At 39.5% G+C, this 19,402-nt stretch overlaps 1 protein-coding gene across 1 annotated transcript in view; it reads right to left on the bottom strand.

The window, feature by feature from the left end:
* Positions 1 to 17,040, bottom strand: part of tox (thymocyte selection-associated high mobility group box) — a 62,360-nt gene extending 45,320 nt beyond the window's left edge. Inside the window, exons 1-2 of the mRNA XM_088085558.1 lie at positions 16,722 to 17,040; positions 16,413 to 16,632 (exon numbers count right to left, since the gene is read on the bottom strand). Of these exons, the coding sequence (XP_087941684.1) occupies positions 16,413 to 16,517 (105 nt within the window). The 5' untranslated portion in view covers positions 16,518 to 16,632; positions 16,722 to 17,040. The remainder of the gene's footprint in view (positions 1 to 16,412; positions 16,633 to 16,721) is intronic.
* Between the last annotated feature and the right edge of the window lie 2,362 nt (positions 17,041 to 19,402).

Genomic DNA, 19,402 nt, shown 5'->3' with positions numbered 1-19,402 from the left:
TCACCTAAGCTCAGCCACAATGATGCCCAAAATCTGTATATGGTGCATCAAATTCTGAGGTTTTATAACACCATTAACTTTAAATCACACACAATCACACATACAAAACAAACACACAAACCTTTTTAGAAGTACTTTGACACTGAGACATACTGCCAGGTATGCTGACACAAATGTCATCTTAAACTGAACCAGAATACAAACGAGAGTTGTTTGATGATGGTGAGTGAAGTGGCCAATGTGTTCCTGCTTGCTGCAGGACAAAAAGCCTCTACAGCTACAGTAAGTACCATCAGAAGAGAGCAGAGATAAGAGGAGAAAAAAGCCAGAGAGAAAGAGTGGTGATTTCTTTTCAGTAAGTTCTTAGCAGTGTGAGAGGCAGAGTGGAACCTATTACACTCTTCATCAGACAGGAAGGGACAGACAGACTGTTAAATGGATGGACAGACAGATCCACAGACAGATGGACTGATGGATGGAAGGACGGACTCAATGGAGGGATCTCAATGTCTGTCAGTCGCGTAAGCTTCATGTACGTCTGGTCAGTCAAAACTCGACAGCTGTGATGCAGTTGGGATGCGAGTTTTAGAGTTTTGTTTTGTTGAGGACATGGTCAGATCTTGGCGAGTGCATCTTGGCTGACTGAGGTCGATATATTGATTTAATGATCATGCTAAGGGAAAACATCGATCCATACCATCATATTTAGGATATGCTTTTGTTTTGAAATTCATTCACTGTCACACAGCAGCAGGCAGACTGCAAGCAGTCAAATGAAGGACGAGGAGGAGAAGTTATTTCCTCGGGAATAAATCAGCAGTGTGGAAACACTGCTGATTTCACAGACAATAGGGGTCAGAGGACAGAGCACATGCCAGATGTAAATGATGATGTTATTGGATTAATGACGATGTACCTGCCTAGACTTCCTGCAGCAACAAAACAGCATCAACTGCTGAAAGTCAACCGTGCTATTCTGTCGGGAGACGTAGCGACTTCAACCAGTTGTGAGTAAGAAAGAGTAGAAATGATATGTGTCAATTTTTATGCCAAACTCTGTTAGCCGCTAGGCTAATTCATGCAGACAAAGTGCCTAGCTAATACTGGAACTTGCAAAAAAACAGCTGTTTTGTCTGTGCACCGTGACAGTTATTATTAAGCTGCGTTCTTAAGTAACACTGCCTGCGTGCGTAGTGAGGCCGCACACAGGCAGCTGGCCGCCAGCGTATGATAACTACACCATCGGCTCTGTACTAGCGCGTTCTCATCTGACGACCTCCAGCAGCGTTCTGGTTGGACACAGAGGGTAGCTTTTGGCGTCAAGCTTGTACACCGAAAGCACTGACACACCAGTAGCCCACAAAAAAACAGTTCAACTATGTCTGGAGTTTTGTATGTACTTTAAGAATTTCATTTTTACCTAAAGGTTGGCAGCACAGATTTCTTTTAATCAAATGCTTTCTTGATTTTAAATACCGAAAATTACCACTGACACAGTGACAGATTTTATTCTAAAGAAAAAAGCCACAGCTATCTGTACACTGACATACAGTATAACACACACACAGTACATGCTATCACAAGGAATCCTAAATCATAATAGTGTCACAAATAGGAGGCATGCCCTACGAAAAAACAGCAGTTAGCAGGGTACAAAAAAAGTGCAATGCAATGGCGGATGTGCTGGCTGTGCTGTGCCAGGCAAGCCTGTTTCATATCCTCTGATCTTCTTTGGCTGCCATTTGTTTAACAGATGAGATGGTTTGTAAAAAAAAAAAAAAAAAAAAAAAAAATCTTTGTAACTGTTTTACCTTGTAATTTGAAACATGCTGCAACACCCAAAAAACACTGCTGTTGTATTTTCCATCACAGAGAATTGATATAATCTAAGTCACAGTCAGTGCTTAGGCATAGTCTACATGTCAATTAATTTTCCATTTCTCTAAAAAAAACAGGGTTCAGCAGGTCACAGCTGAGATGCACCGCCGCCTTGTTCTGAGTCGGGGAAAACCCTGTCATCATTTCGCCTGGGCTTTTCCTCAAAAAGGTGTTATTTTGGGTGTTTTTGTCCCTAACTGTAAATGTAGCATAAAAGTCCCAAAAGACAGAAAAAAACAATAGTCTAGGTTTTAAGATATGAGTATTGGGGAGTAGCTGACAGAAATGTGATCATATCAGTATTTTTTTTAAAATGCAAACTGCCAAACATTCTCTGGTGTCAGCTTGTCAAATGTGACAATTTACAGTTTATCATTGTCATATAAAGACGATAAATTCCACATTTTAATGTTTTGAACCATTAGTCAGACAAAACCAGCAAACTGAAGGCATTGAAGAGGGTTTGGAGAAATGTTATTTTTCAGGCATGTTTCTAACATTTCAGACAAAAAAAAAAAGAACCAATTAATTCAAGACAAAAAAAACCCACACCAAATTGGCATAGTAATCACTAATGAGAAATAATAATAAGAAAACCTGCTGCTTCTCAAATAAGCACTTTTACAGCACAGGTTATGTGTTGCAAACCTTACAGTAAGAGAACTATAAAGGATAGCAAGGTTTCTAATCAAACCAAATTACTCTCTCTCTCTCTCTCCCTCCCCTTTATGCCTCTGTCTCTCACTCTCTCATCTCTGCTGCTCCTGTGTGTGTGTGTGTGTGTGTGTGTGTGTGTGTGTGTGTGTGTGTGTGTGTGTGTGTGTGTGGGTAAAGCAATGGTTTGAATAACAAGCAGCCAGCTAAGTGGGTCAGGGTCGGAGGAAGGGGGGAGAAAAGGGGGAGAGAGAGACTATTAGGATGACAGACAAGGACAAAGGAAGAGAGAGAAATACAGTGTATCGAGGAAAAAAAGGGAGCAGCGTGAGGAGGAGAGAGAAGGAGAGGCTGGAAGGAATGAAACGTAAAGGATGAAATGAGGAGGTAAAGAGGGAGAGAGAGTGAGTGAGGTAGGGGGTAATAAATTGGCAACGGTCACACCATGTCCTTCAGACCTTAAATTCAGCCAAAATCTTGGTAAAGTTGGATATATATTCATTCAGGCTTAAAGGTAATAACAAAAAGGTAAAGTAGAATGAGAATTCAGTCAAAAAATCTTTTTAAGTGAAAGGATACTGCAGTGAAGTGGCATGATACGGAATCATGAAATATGGAAATATTTTGCCTCTGCTCAAAAAAAAAGATTTTAAAGTATAAAATGAATCCGATTAAACTTTAACAGAATAAAGGACGCTGTGTAATGTACTGTAATAAACGTTCTGTAATAAATTTCTATGACAGCTAAATGTTTGCAGTGTGGCAGGGTTTGACTTCCTCTTCAAAGAATGACAGGATCATGGATGGAAACATGACGTCCCCTCGGGCTGTGAGGCTACCTTTGTGTGAATGTGTCAAAAAGACACAGTCAAATTTTGGGAGACTGTTTTTATCACTCTTGAGTTTGGGTTGTGTGTGAAACTATTTGGCTGGACTGGACTGAATGGATTTCAGTTGACTCTAAACTGCATCAGGGGACATAAATCAAGTCTGTACAGTGAGAGAGAGAGAGAGGAAGACTAATTGGTGACTTTGTGTGTGTGTGTGTGTGTGTGTGTGTGTGTGTGTGCGCGTACGTGTGTACGTGTGTGTGTATGTGAGAGAGAGAGGGAGAGAGGAGGGAGATGCACACAGCTGTGGCAGTTCAGCTCAGCTATTGTTTATCTCTTATCTCTGTCACCATGACAGCAGTATAAACTGACTTTTATTGGCTAAACTGTATTCACTATAAAGCTAAAACAGCACGTCATGTGACGCACATCAAGTGACGCCCCTAGCGCACACAGGACACAGCACGTCAAAATTAGTCCACATACAGTTGCCCTGTATTTTTCCCTTCAAAAAATCAAACAAATATTTATGAAGCTCTGCTAACAAATGTAAAAAGACTTGGCAACTCTTTATTGATTTTGCAGAAGCGAGGCAGTAAAAATCCTCCAAACTTTATGCTACTAGGTTTTGTGTGATGTCAATAATGAACATGTAAAGTAACCCTGTGCTCTAATTAGCATTTATACTGCATATTACATGTTACACTGTTTTTGTTGAGTTGTGTCTGTGTTTGTAAAGTCGTCATATTTCTGTGTGTAGATTGTGTACATAGAGGATAACTTTTGTGTTTGTTTATAACAAGTGTGTGAGTTAACTTCCAGTGAAGACAGACGGGATTTTAATTTAATCAATTGTGAATGATCCATGATTAACTTATAAAATTTGAATACATCTCCATGTACTAGACTGTCTCTTCTGAAATATTTTATATCCTCCAGTAAATAATGAGGATTGCCTTTGTTTTCTTTCTTCTTTACTTCACTTTTCAGAGCTTAATGCTAAACTCTCTGATCGGGGAAATAGGCAACTGAAAAATAAATGTGTTTAATGTAACATCATCTGAAAATAAATTGCATATACAGTATCACAGGAAGCAGAGCTTTTTCAGCTGAGCTGTGTTTATAAGTCCGTCTCACCGGCGAGTGTTAAACATGACATACCTCTGAGGTCGTCAATGTCATATTCAACATAATGTTACTAACATTGCATATCTCTAGAATGCTACATGTGAGAGACTCTTTTTTTAAGCTTACCCTCATGCTATGCACACGAGAGCTCTTGTGCAATCGTATGGCTTTGAGAAGCTCTGTAATCCAGCTCTGGTGTCTTTTAGAAGATTTTTTTACAATAAACCCATAATACTAAATCCAACACTGAAGGTCTTTTGATTATTTAACCATTGTTCATCACTAAATCTGCATTTTCCTTGCATAGTACAAACATACAGTATATCTCATCAAACACCAATGTGTAACTCAGATTGAAATTGATATTACCCCTGAGGAGAACGTTACGTCAACTGACGTGACTGATCCGCCCCTCATTAAAGTGTTTAACCAGTACAGATTTTTCTCAGTCAACCTTAAATGAACCACATATTCTCTATTACACAGGTATTTGTAAAACTGCAGTAGACTTCCGCATCTGCTTATTATGGTTTAGGTATGCTTTTGTGTCTGCTCATTATGTTCCAGGATGCTGTGATGTGTTAACAAATACACATGGTGGGATGACGCTGCACCTGTTTATGTTTAGGCAACAAAAGCACATGGCAACCAGCATCGGGATGTCAACAAATGCACATGCTGACATGGACAGTGAGGCTTAGGGCAAGGAGGCACATGGTAAGGTGTAGAAACAAAACATCGCATTCAGATGGTCGTTACCAGCAGCGTTTCAACCTGATGCCATCCTGCCACATTTCATGTGGACACAACAGGACAGGTTCCGTCCAGTTGCGTTCTTACCTGACGCAGGTTTTTACACAGAAACTAATGGTGGCTTCTACTGTCATTATCTTACACTAGAGGCATTGTTTAAGGGGCGGTATTTAATAAGTTTGACTTGAGAACAGGCTGGATTTTTTTCAGGTTTTTCATAATCGTAAAAACTCTAATACAGTTTGATTATTTATTGCACTAAACTCAAGGAGTGCAAAGCGTACTCTTGTACTGATGGAGCAGCAGAACAGCTGATTAACTCTGAGGGATCCACAGATTATCCACCCTGCAAATCATAAATTGCTGCTGTGGAAAATAAAATAAAAACATGGAGTCTCACAGACCTGCAAAAACATCTCAATTCAGAAAGGGGACACAAAACGAAGGGACACACACAGTAAAAAAAAATTTTAAAAAAGAAGAACGTTTTTTAGTATAATATGTCATAATCATATATAAACCCAGGGCTTTAATTTCCTGCAGTGCAAATTTTGACATACTCAGATAACATGTTTTTGTGAATGAAACCTGCCCACAAACAGAGCAAAACAGGGAGGATTAGACAGCAATTTGGGGGTGAAAAAAAATCACAAAAGCGCACCTCCGCATAAACAGTTGGCATTCATTAAGACCAGCAATTTACACCAAGTTTGAGCAGTAAAGAGTTTGCTAATTGGACTTGCACTAGTTTAAGCCTCACAGAAAAAGTAATGTGAAGTAGCAGATAAATTACATATTATCATAAACCTTGTTTAAATTAAGTTTATGATAACACAAGGACACTGGGTCAAAACAGCAAATGTGACTGATTTATTTTATTCTATCCACAGTAATTAGCACTACACCATCAGTTATCACTTTATGATCATGAACAAAAGCTGAGTGCTAAAGGAAAATGGGCCGCAACAACTCCTGAATAATTCCTCAGGAACTGATCCAATCTCTTCCACCACAAGTTAATTGATCCAAGTTATTGTCACTAATACAGTACACACAAACACATACACAGAGAGAGAACAATGCAGAAGTGATTGCAGTATGTGATTTGATTGCAATATGTTTGTTTTGGAAACGAAATCCTAATAATTAGTCTCTTTTGGCAGCGCTCGATCTCCGCCCATCTGTTCCATCTGGCAGCCCTCCACCAACCAGGAGTCCCTCATCGCTCCGTCCCCGTGATTCAACCAACTGAAACGCGTTCAGACACAACGAAACACAAGCAACAGTGCTGAGAGTCCCCCAATCATCAGCAAGCTGAAGGGGAGGGGGGTCTGGCGAGGGGTTCAGTGGCGGGAATGACAGCCAACATGGACAGACGGACAGACAGATTGACTGGTTGTGTTCTGATAGATAATTAGATGAGATGCCGACACTGTGGCTGGTTAAAAAACTGTAGGAGGGGACAATGGGAGTATGTGATACTGGGGAAGAGGCCAAAAAGATAAAATAATATAAAACAAAATAAGATAATTACCAATATACTGGTCATATATCACAAGAAAAATTCAAGCAGACCAGCTGAGTGCGCTACTGTAGATACATGATAGGCCATTTTATATACACTGACAAATCCATTCTAATTAATTTTTGTAATCCTTAGTGACAGTTTTTTTGTTGTTTTTTTAAATGGCAGTGTTGCCGTGAGGGTTTGTTGTCGAGTGGATCATCCTGTTAATGCCATGGCTACATGCCAGTAACATACAGTATGTTCAGTCAGCCAGCTGACAGTGCGGAGCAGATTTATTATTACATAAACACTGTGTGTACCCTGCAGGTAAACACTAAGCCCCAAGTGGGATGATAATAAATTGTCACCTGAGGTGATTTAGAACAGAGCCAACAGGTGGACTCAAGTGGAGGCTTGGTTTACAAAATGCTTTATTAGCAGCTGCAATGTTTCAGGGGGGTTTCCAAATAAGCTGCAGAGCAGCAGCGCAGAGGGCAAAAGCTTCAGTGGAACATCTTCTTATAAATGTTACATGTAAAGTGAGCAGAGTATGTGATGTGTGAGTCAGCATGGACATAGCAGGACTGAAACTGAAGCAGCTAAATGGAATTCAGTAGTGCTGTGACTCAGACTCATGCACGTCAAATCAGGTTTGGCTATTTAATATGAAGATTCTACAATTCTTTTTTTTTTTTTGCCCATATAAAGTTTTAAAGTTTAAACAGGGTCAGTGGGATGTTAAATGTGACAGTGGCGTTTCCATAATAACATAAACAAGCTAACTGCACTAACGATTTGTTGGATATGTGTAACATTTTTTGCCGACACTTTTTCTGGCGACAAAATGTGCTCAAACATTATATGTTACAGTTAAAACAGATTACATCAGGTCCTAAGGGTTAAGTCTTTCATTTCATCTAGGGCTGAAATGATTCCTCGAATAATTCGAGTAACTCGATTACAAAAAATGATCGAGGAATTTTCTCTGCCTCGAGGAATCGTTTAATTTTGCCAGCTTAAAGCATGGTATTTCGCCCGGACTACTTCTAATGCGGCACAACGCACGGACGTCACGCACGTAAAAGAATAAAAAAGAGGCGGCGGATATGTTTGGTTTTAACCATGGATGAAGAGGTAACGACGAAGAAGGCGACGAAAGCGAAGAGAAAGGCACAAAGAAAAGGCAGAAAATGTCAAAAGTGTGGGAGCATTTCAAGCTGGACACCGAGGCGAACACTGCTGCGTGTATTCACTGTAAGACAGCGCTTGCACACCACAACAGTACGTCTTCAATGCTGCAGCATCTCCACCGAAGGCCCCCTGTTTACTCCGAGAGCGGAGGACCGTCACCGGAGACAAGGCAAAATTAAGTTAACGTAGCGCTAATTAATGAGATTAACGTTACTGTACCTTGCTAACATAACGTTAGCCCTGCGGAGGGCTAGGTTTCTATTAATTATGACTACTGTGGATGCGTGGCTAACGTGCCTTTCATACAGGCTTTATTTAATCTGTAAAAACACAGCGCTGCAGAGTGATGAGGGTGGAAAATAAAAACATATTAAAGCTAACTGGGTAGTTAAAAAAGGAAACCAATGGTTCATTGTTAGGTGAAATGTCTTATTGTCTCATGTATATTTATAATTGCTCTTTAACTAAACAAAAATATGTTTTATCCGATTACTCGATTAATCGATGGAATTTTCAGTAGAATACTCGATTACTAAAATATTCGATAGCTGCAGCCCTAATTTCATCTTCAATACAGCAATATGTTCATTTTGTTAATTATGGTCTCATAAAGAGTAAAATATAACATTAAATATACTATAGATCAGAGTATCTTTTAGGGGGTTGACTACCTTGTGATTGACAAGTTACTTTAACAGCAGTCTGCAATGAGCATCCTCCCAAACTGCAGCTTCTCATCCAAACATGGTCACTACTGGCTCCAAAAAAAGACAGCCAAAATGCCAAATGCCATAGACTACCGAAGGCTTCAAGACAGCAGTCTACAAAGCAATAGATAACGTCACAGTGGCAATGCCCAACTCAGTTTACAGTTATACAATTCATGATTTCAGGTAACAGCCGTGTGGTACTACCAGGACTGTGTGACTGTCATTTTGACCTGAAGTAACCCCTCTACTGTAGTTTTGAGTGGTCAACACCTGAGGGTCCGGTGTGTAGGATTTAGGGGGCTCTACTGAGGGTCGACAAATTGTCGGCCTGGATGATTATCGGGACTGATATTTGGCATCTTGCCAATTATAAGCGTTTTATTTTAATGATCTCTGATAAAATGAATTAATTAAAAAGTGCAAAGAAAGTGTCAGCATTGGAGGAACTTTTACTTTGTCAAACCATGTCATTTTTTTTATTTAAATTTTCACTTTATACTTTATACAAAAAATAGTTGCTGTCAAAGGCATTCAAGCAAATTTTTGTGTTTTTTGCTATATTCCAAACTCTAAATATTGACAGAAAGATTTTCATTTTTATTGTTAATGCATATCAGTTCAAAATATCAGCTATCGATCTCATTAACTACTAATAATCAATATCAGTATTGGCCCTGAAAAACCAATGCCGATACCCTTGTATGTACTGGCAGAGATGGTCTATCATATCCATAACTATGTTCTTATTAGTGTACAACTGTCTGAAACAAATAATGGTGTTATTTTAACTTGTAAGGAGCTGAATATATACAGAGCAGGTCCTCGTCTTTTCTTGCTTTCATTCTTAAAAATCTCATCCTGATAACTTTTTGCTGCTCTCCTTACATTTATGTTCTCCTGTTCTTTACCAGGGCTTACTTTGTTCCTCCCTGTTCTCTCTTCCTCTCTATTTGCTTTAGAAATACCTCACCCAGCTTTCACAATCATCATGTTTACATTAGGCCCTCTCTCTCCCCCCCTCTCTCTCTTTCATTCCTCTAACACTGATTCATCCCATCTCTCTTCTTGCTTTCTCTTTCACAAGCTTTAATTCAGTAGTTATCTATTCAAACTCCTCCACCGCAAATACTTAGGTAATTTATTGAAATGCTCCTTTTTACATTTATTGGATACTCTTTATGAGCACTGTCACCCAACCAGCCCTCCGTGTGACTGAACTGTGCGTACGTAATCTGTCACTTTGCCTACAATCCATCTGATGTCAACGAAGAGTTGATACCTATCACATCCTTTAATAACGTGGAACATTTAAAGATTTCATACATGTTAAACCATCACTGACTGATCCATCTGGGTCAAAACAGAAAGATTCATATATATATACATATATATATATATATATATATGTGTGTGTGCGTGTGTGTGTTTAACAACCGACTGCTTCAATAGAAAAACAGTGATAATTTACACAGTCATTTTATTCAACACATGTGGTCTCCTAACATAATTGCCACCACGTTTACCACCATCTTCAGACTATGACTAAACTTCATTTTTTTCCAGACAGACCCTGTCTGAGGTTACACTCACATGCTTTCGTGTTCAGTTGGACTGGTATACCTCGACAATAGGCTTTGGTGATATGTTGAGGTTATTGTCCAACACGATAAAAGTAAATATCATGAAACACTTTTTTTGAATTTTGGACTATAATCAGTCTTTTTGACTTTTATCTTGCTCTCTATGCTTAACCGCATCGTTGCAACTCAAAGTATCGAGAAAAAAATAACAACATGCTAGGATACATCCCCTCTCTGAACAGAATTACCCAAGCAGTCCTACTTTGCTTGCAAAAAGAGTTATGCACCTATTTGGCAACTCTTTATAATAGTTTGGTTATAAACCAAATGATAAAGGAGAGCCAGAGAATGGGAACAAAGTGATTTGTTAGCTGTGCAGGACTTAAGTCAAGACAAAAGATAAAAATACCACAAATCTCACATCCGTTCTAAAAACTCACAATTTGACTGAACACGCAAGTCAGCCACTGACTCCATCCACACAGACTAGCCACACCAAAACTACAACCACAGTAAGCAATCAATCCTCGATTATTGGGGGTTTGCAAAGGCAACAAAACATAAAATGACAGTCAACAGCGGCAAGACTGTACAAGGGCCGTTACTGAGGAAAATGACTAGGTATGCACCGAGTAGTCAGCTATGATCAGTATTGGCCTGTCAGCATTCACTGAAGCCAATGTCTTTCTGAAAAAAGGAAGACCAATTTTTTTCTTTTGTTTTTCTCAGACAACCAAGTTATTTGTGGTTATAATGGTTGTTATGATGCTTTTGATCAGCATCACTTTTACCAGACAACCAGTCATCCCACAAATCTTATCTCCCTTTCTCCAAGGCTCCTTCAGATTCAGCGAAATACTACAAACCAGAAGTATTCCCTATTATAGCAATGCAACGATATATATTTTGAGTATGTGAAGGAAGAGCATGGCAACGGAATAATCAGAAGCTTCCAAGAAAGTAATGTTTATCTAATGTATCCACTCCTTATCATGAGGCCGGTTTCCATCAACTCTAAAACTGCGCAAATTGATATTGCGAAAATAAAATACGCTTAATGGAAACATGTTAATTTCGAAAAATCTCCCAATTATTTAAAAAAAGTTTTTTTGCTCGCATGAGGCGGTATTTCAGGCGATTCATAGAAGCCATATTTCGCAAAACTGCAATGGAAACAAATTTTTTTTAGCTTGTGTCGGTCACATGATATACAATTAAAGAGTCACAGAGTCGCTACAAGAGGTGTAATTGCATCGCATAACTCTTCAAAAGTTGAGCGGATCACCTGGAAGTTTGGAATCCACAATTCCTCTGTGAAATCGTGGACTATCACCTCCCAGAAATCCCTCATATGAGGCCGCTCAAATGTACTTGTATAAGGGGCTTGTCTTTCCATTATCGGTCACATAACACGTCTATGTGGCCTTGGATTAGAAATAATGACGGCTAGTGCGGTGGCTGCAATAGAAATAAAGCTGCTAATGTTTTGAACACCCATCACCATGCTTCCTGAAATGTTATCACCAGAGAAGTTGCAGAACATTGCACAATGGAAACACAGTCATCTCGCAACTGTGTTTTAGCGACATTTCCAAAATATCGCTTAAGTTTTGCGCAAATCTGTAATGGAAACCCGCCTACTGAGACAACAAGCAGACTGACATTTACATAAAACTACAGATGAAAAATGAATACTGAGTACCCTTTCTCCAAGGCTCCTTCAGATGCAGTGAAATACAGGAAACCTGAGGTACAAGGAATTGTGATGCAACAAAATGTATTTTTGAGTATGTGGAGGAAGAGCATGGCTATGGAATAATCAAAAGCATCCAAGAAACTAATGTGTATCTAATGTACGGTCTACTTATCATAGTTCCTAATTATGGGCACACTTTGTTGTGAGGTAATTGCACTTTAAAATGTCTCCATTGAATTGAAATGGAAAATGTAGACTACCATTGGTACATCTTTACATTCACACATCTGTAGGACCCACCTCTCCTCTTCCTCTAGCACAAACACCCTGCCTCTCTGCATTCTTACTCACTCAACCTCTCTCTGCTCTGTTCCTCTTTGTTTTTTTCTCTCATTTTGTTTCTTCTCTGCTTCCTTCTTTCCTCTCCTACTTCCTGTCTCTCTCCCTCTATCCTCTGCTGTGCCTCTCTCTCTCTCTCTCTCTCTCTCTCTCTCCCTTTTTACATACCCGCTCTCTCCCTCTGTTCCCTCACACAGTAATATGATCTCTTCTATCAGGCCGACACAGCCGTGAATCAAAAGACACAGAGAGAGAAATATAGTACAAACCTTAGTGGCCCCACCCCCACTTCTCTCTCGCTCTCTCTTTCTCCCTCTCTCTCTCATCTGCAACATCCCTACCCCCAACAACCCTCTTCTTTCTCTCTCTCCAGTCCCTACCCCCAACCACACCAAACAGCTCTCTCTCTCTCTCTCTCTCCATCCCCAGCCTCTATCTTCTATCTCTCCCTCCCTCTTTCTGAAACAAATATGTTCACTGACAGCAACACAATGCAACACTGGCTGATTCTGTGTGCAGAGCACTTTTACACATTATGTGAGATTCTGAGCTGAAAAGCTGCAGGTTGGCAAACAGCAGTGAGTGCAGTCATTAAATGCAACACACAACAGAGAGGGTTAAATAAAACACAATAAGTAGCTCATGAAGACATTAATGTGATAATCCATTTAAGCCCAATCAGCACTTATTGAGGTCAGAGGTCACAGTCAGCTATAAAACTAGCAAGGAATCAGATGCTGTGTCCCAATTCTGCTACTGTATAATAATTGTCACAATGATGTTGTTTTGGTTTTTTTTACCATTCACTAACAAGAAATCAACATTTCTTCTCCATCAGCCATCAATCAAATTATATCTTTAGAATGACATTGACAATTACATATCACAGCTAGAGAAGCAAAAATGTTTTCCTAAATATTTTTTTTTTGTTTTCCAACATCTTTGTGGAGCAATCTGGATGCAATCTGTCATCACAATTTTAGTTTTTAATAATCCTTTGAGTCACTGGCAAATTGGCTTGATTTCTTTTAAACACATGGCCAGAAGGGAATTAGCAACTTGACCCTGAAATCAGCAAGAAATTAGTTTAAAAAAAAGAGAGAAAGAAAAGAAAATTACCTGAAAATCAGCCAAAACCCCCCAAAGGAGTAACAAAAAACAATGGTGAAGTTATAAAAGATATATAATATATAATTAGAACAATTAGAAATCCAGTTTAAAAAAAAAATCTACATCTATGAATTTCTTGCAATTTAGGGGGCATTTCTTGCAAAGCTGCTCATTCACTTTTATTCTCTTTTTTAATTAAATCAAACCAATATATTCAGAGTTTAAAAGTTTAAATACTGGTAAGAGACATCTGAATGCAGCACAAAAAGTGATGCCAATCCAGGTTTTGAAGGGTTAACAAGCTGTAGGTAGTGTCTCTACTTTTTGGGAGCTAAGACTGCAAAGACCACTCAAGGAGATATATGGTGATTGCTGCACAAGTAGTGCGCAAGTAGTTTAACAGCCCACTCAAAAAAACACAATGAAAAAACCCAATTTAAAAAACACTACTGAGAGAGAATTATAAGAAAATTATCATAAAACTGGGACAAAAAGGTCCGGAAAACTATTTTTTATAATCATTTCAGCTTTATATTTAAGTTAAGATTTTAACTGCTATCACTTTTTTTCATGTCATTCTCTTGTTTGTTTTTTCATTTTTTTTGTTAAGTTGCTCATTGCCTTCTTTCCATGTTTTTGAGGGGTTAATATGGAACCACAGTCTGTACAGTAGTGTGGTGGCCCTTGGGCAGGTGCTCGCTGTCAGAGAGTTTGAACCCAGCGTTTCTGCTTAGAGCAAAGTTTTTGCAACCACAACTGTTGTTGCTGAGGGGTTAAACAGAGAAAAGGCAGCCCGTCAGTGATGCTGCGCAGGAGCAGTTAATAAATGCGAGCAGGCAGGGCAGGATCAGACAAGCAGCCTGTGAATAATCCGATCAATCATTAAGTTGTACACCAGCCACAAGGCAATGACAGTGTATATTCTAACATCACTCAATCGGCCAAGTCCGTAACAGAGATAGATTATAATATAAAGCTGCCAGCGAAAGAGAGCAGAGTGGTCGCCCAAGTACTGAAAGTGTTTATAACCCTTGAGCCATCATTAAACATTAGTAACAATGAGCTGTATTTTGGTCCAACAGTACTAAAATGATGTACATGACAACATACAAGCATTCAGTCAGCAAAGCAAAAATTAGCAGAGGCCACTTCATACAATATTATCACAATACTTGAGTAACTATATAATATCATTGCTATTTTAAGTGTTGCGATATGAGTATAACAAATATTATGATTTATTAACATTTTCAACTGCTAATTAGTCCCCAAAGGCAATCTTTGTCAACATCTGTTTTATCTAATAAGATAAAGTTTTCAGTCAATTCATCTCACTTTTTATAGGGATGCACAATATTGGATTTCATGTCGATATCCAAAAATGCTGATATATAACAAATAATTTGGCCGATACCAATATCGAGATATCGCCCCCCCCCCCACCCCCACACACACACACACTTAATTTGAGTCTCTTCTGTAGTGGAATTAATATAATTGTATGCATACTCTTGTCGTTATGGCCCACCAGCAGATGGAAACATGAAATACAATGCTTTTCAGTGTATGTCATATTCATTCACTGTGCAATATATGAAAAATACTTCAACTTAGGGTTGTTGTTTTGTATATGCTCACTTTGTCCAAAAAAAGGTTTGTGATATCAGCAGAAATCAGCATGTTGACAGATTCCAATCTTTCTTTTTAGGTCAATATCTGCCCACACCAATGATCACACTATTATCGTGCATCCCTACCTTTTTGTGATCAAATGTCAGTCAATATGGCGATTTCTGCCAATCTCACAAATTTTGCACAATGAATAATTATTACATACATTATAAAGCATTGTATTTTATGTCTGTATCTCCTGGTGGGCCATCATGATAAGAGTATACATAATATGATGTTAATTCCACTACAGAAGAGACTTGATCACTAAAATTAGCAGATATATCAATGTCTGTATGGGTTATCAGCCAAGTGAGATCTTTTTATAAAAACAAAAAATACAATATCATACAGCCCTAAAAGCAGTTAGTTAAGGGATTTAAAAAGGACATTTCAACATTATTTTGCCCTTACAATAGAGATACATTTGTCCATATTAAATAATCAGGACAAATGTTTTTTGTTGCATTTTCCAACCAATCTGCAACATGAATGTGCTCCATTGTATTGTGCTATGATTGAAGAGTAGTTAATAATCTGTCATTTACTCTAATAGCTGTACTCATCAGTTGCACCTAGTTAAATAATTAAGCAATTCATCACTGTCAAATGAGCATGGTCCGACTGCCTCTTGTGTGTGTGCGTCTTAAGGTACCCGCACTCTGAAAAAACATCAGTTTGGACACAGATAGACAGATATAGACACAGATAAATGGATAGATACATGATTTTAAGACAGAGGATTTGCCCATTCTGCCTAAGAGGCATCTTAAAGAAAGACACTGGATCCGTAGGAGCCCCAGGTTTCTGCTGTGACTCTGACCCTGACCTTTGACCTTGCTCTGGAGGGAGAGAGACAACAGAGCTTCCCAGACACCAATTAACTTCAGTGTACAGACAGAGGCACTGCTTAGAACTCCAGTGAATAATAACTATTTCAAGCATACCAAAAAATATCAATGAATGTCCCTTTCACTATTACTTGCTATGTATTTCATTCCATCCATAAGTCTTCTGGTGTTCTTGTGCATATTTAAACTTAATTACCTTTCGATTAACAGTGGTGCCCTTTTAATTAAATGTGTCATTACATCACAAAACAACAAACTGGGAGTCAAATTGCAGCCAGTGTATCATCCAGTGAGTGGATGGATGCGACCAAAAGAAATCAGCACCTTCAATGGCTGCGTTAATAACTGGAGCCTAATAAAGCAATTAATTACCACTTAATTTACCACTTAATTGGGTAAGACGGATGTATGCACACGGAGAGAAGACAGCTAAGGTAATCAAAACAGGACACAACAATGGTGTCTTTCATGTCCAGACAATGGGAAACAGAAGTGTGCTTGTTTCCTTGCCTACCTTGTTGGTCCCAAAGGCCGGGTCAGGGTAGGAGAGTTGCCCCAGCCTGGTGTGTTCTGACGCGGCCAGAGGCTGAGGAGGAGGCGGGTAAACTGTTACATCCATGGCTGAAAATACATCCACTTCTCCCTTCGACTTTCTTTTCTTCTCTCGTCTGCTTGAATGTCTGAGACAAGCTGATTGTTGTTTTTTATAAAGTTGGAAGGTTTTTTTGGAGTCCCTGAGCGAACAAAAACATAAAAGTCCAATAAAACAAGTTGAAAATAAACGCACGTTTCCAATAGATAAGTGGTCTGAAAAAAAGCCTACACCAAGCTTATGGAGTCAGTGAAGTTTAGACTGATGCTCTCTTCTCCACGCCGGCTCTCATGCTCCTGTAATTGCCGCTGTGAGTAGCAAACTTCCCGGTAAACCCACTTCTTCAGTACCTGACGTTGAAACAAACGGTAACGGTGCACTTAGAAAAGCGTCGTTTTCCCTCCTTTTTGTCGTTGTGGGTGTCCAGCGGCGGTGCGCGGTTCGGGCAGGGGACGGTGTTGGACCCCGGGTGTCCCTGGTCGGGACTCTGTGTCTTAATGCTCCTCAGTCGCTGCCGCTGCTGCTGCCGCGCGTGTGCTCGGTGCCTGAGTGCCTCGCGGAGCAGTCATACAAAGAGCTCGTGCATCAAGCGAGCACGAGCGAGACACAGTGAAACCGGATGTTCATTCTGTCACAAAATAAAAGATTATGTCACGCGGAAAACCAAAAGATTTGAGAGGACAAAGCAAACACAAATTATTCAAACGTTCTTGAATCATCACATTAACTACACAAAACAAACTCCAACAGCGTGTGGCTTAAAAATAATGTGACAAAATCCTCTTCGACAAGTGATTTATTTTGTGAGTAGTCCACACATCCGTCGTCTTCCACCTTGACAAGCAGGATCCAGAGACGCTGAACGGAATGTGCTCCATCTAGAGGGAGATAGGGTGTCAAAAGGTCCAGTCAGGTGTTTCTGTCGCCTAAATAATCGTATTTGATCGAGTGAATGGGCGTTTTAATTAAAGCAGGCATTTTCAAAGTCTGGCCCAGGGGCCAATTACGGCCTGCGGACCAATTATAAGCGCCCCTCAGCTTTACTTTCAAAATATATTTGGCAGATGTGGCCCCACACGCAACAGATAGTAGAAGGTAGATTTATTAGTCATTTCAATATTGAATATCGATGTATTAATTTTTAGTATTTAATCAAATACTGGCTTATAAGTAAGATCACTTCCATTTTTTCTACAAGGGTGTAACAATACAGCCATTGTATCAATGCATTGATTTGTATTCCTTTTGTATTCCTGCAATCATTGATAGGTAAGCAGCCAATCGTCCTTCTAGTGTGACTTGTTTGATCTAAAATCATTTTTAAGGCATAAATCATTTCTATTGACACTAAGAAGTTGCACCTTGTATTTAACATGTCAAATGTTATGTGGTATTTTTTGCACTTATAATTGTAAATATTTGTAAACATTACTCTGGTTCATTCACATTACACTGTGTGTAAAGATGGACAACATGGCAGTTCCCCCAAAGTGTACCTTTTCTATCTCGATCGCCCCCTGGTGTCTGACTGCAGTATAAGTCACAAAGCCTGCCCCTCCATGGGACATGGGCCAAACTAAAAACCCAAAGTACATGCCAAATACATTTTTCCCAAAGATGATTTCTGTCACTGAAGGTAGTTCTCATCACCCTGATGATTGTTCAAGTGTTATAATAAGTTTGGTTTTAATTAGTTATTCAATTCTACAAAAGGGGACTTTCTGCCATGATTGACAGCTGTGAGAGCCAGTCCATGCACTTGCATTTAATGGGGCTGATCGCAATTGGTTGGAAAGGTGTTTTGTCAGGAAATCCCCCACCATGGTATTGCTATTGTGCAGACTCTGGCCCTGAATGGCGTCACCAGCAGAAGATGGCAGTGGACGTATCCCAGATATTCAAGCCTCACTTAAGCATAGCAGGGGCAAGTGGGGCATCGTCCATCATTTATACACAGTTTATAGTCAGCACTCGGCAAAGCCGCTTTGGAAACTGGTGGATCATGACAGTGATGCACCAGGTCAACGCAGAGCAGGAGATTTTTAGTTCGGGTTTGCTGTCTGAGGTTAGGACACGTTTTGGCTTTGGTAAAAACTGAGACATTCTTGATAAAACGCTTGCTCAACAAGACATTTATTCTGTGGTGTGACAGACTCACATTACTTATTTGTGCTTTACCCGGACTTACAGCATACCCTTATACCCTTATTACTGTTTTACCCTTGTTGTTATAGCTGCAGTACTATTATTACCAAAAAGAGAAAATCTGCTACAGCTTATCTTGCAATTGTTGGAACAACAATTTTTCTTTACTTTTTGCTTTGCTCACGTTCAGTTATTGGCTGTTATTGGCTAATATTTAAAGAGCCCAAAATGTAAAACTTTATTTGTCTCATTTTAGCTATTGTCTCACACTATCTGACTTCACCCTACAATATCGTACAATATCATATTTTAAGATCGCAATTATCTTAGTTTCTATTCCGAAGTTCTGTTGAATCCAGTTGGCGCTCATACCATCTTTAGTTTGACATCTCAGCATTGTTTCCATTCCAGCACAGTTTCTGCCCGTCTTGTCTTCACCTCTCCCCTAGGTTGATGCCTTCCTGCCTGTTGACAGTTCCTCGTGCAGTCCAAGCTGTCATATGACTTCCAGCCCAACAGATTCATTAACAATAGAGGCATGGTTAACCTCTCTTCTTTACTTGGTCTCCCTGTCCTCTGTCTGAGCTGAGCCTGGCCTGGGTCAACAGTCTTCCTGACCCTTCCAGCTTTCTCCTCAGATCTGGAGAGCTGGAGGCAGCACAGAGTCCTGAAGAGGCTGCTTTAGACCCATCTGTCCTCCAAACTGGACTTCCACACTGTTGTGTCTTTTTTTATGTACATCCTTGCTTGCTCCAACATTGAGATCA

The sequence above is a fragment of the Plectropomus leopardus genome, chromosome 12 (genome assembly GCF_026936395.1).
Source record: "Plectropomus leopardus strain MGB_pleo_1.0 chromosome 12, ASM2693639v1, whole genome shotgun sequence".
Classification (NCBI taxonomy): Eukaryota; Metazoa; Chordata; class Actinopteri; order Perciformes; family Serranidae; genus Plectropomus; species Plectropomus leopardus.
Note: the sequence above shows the minus strand (reverse complement) of the source record. Positions and strands in the feature narration are given on the sequence as shown.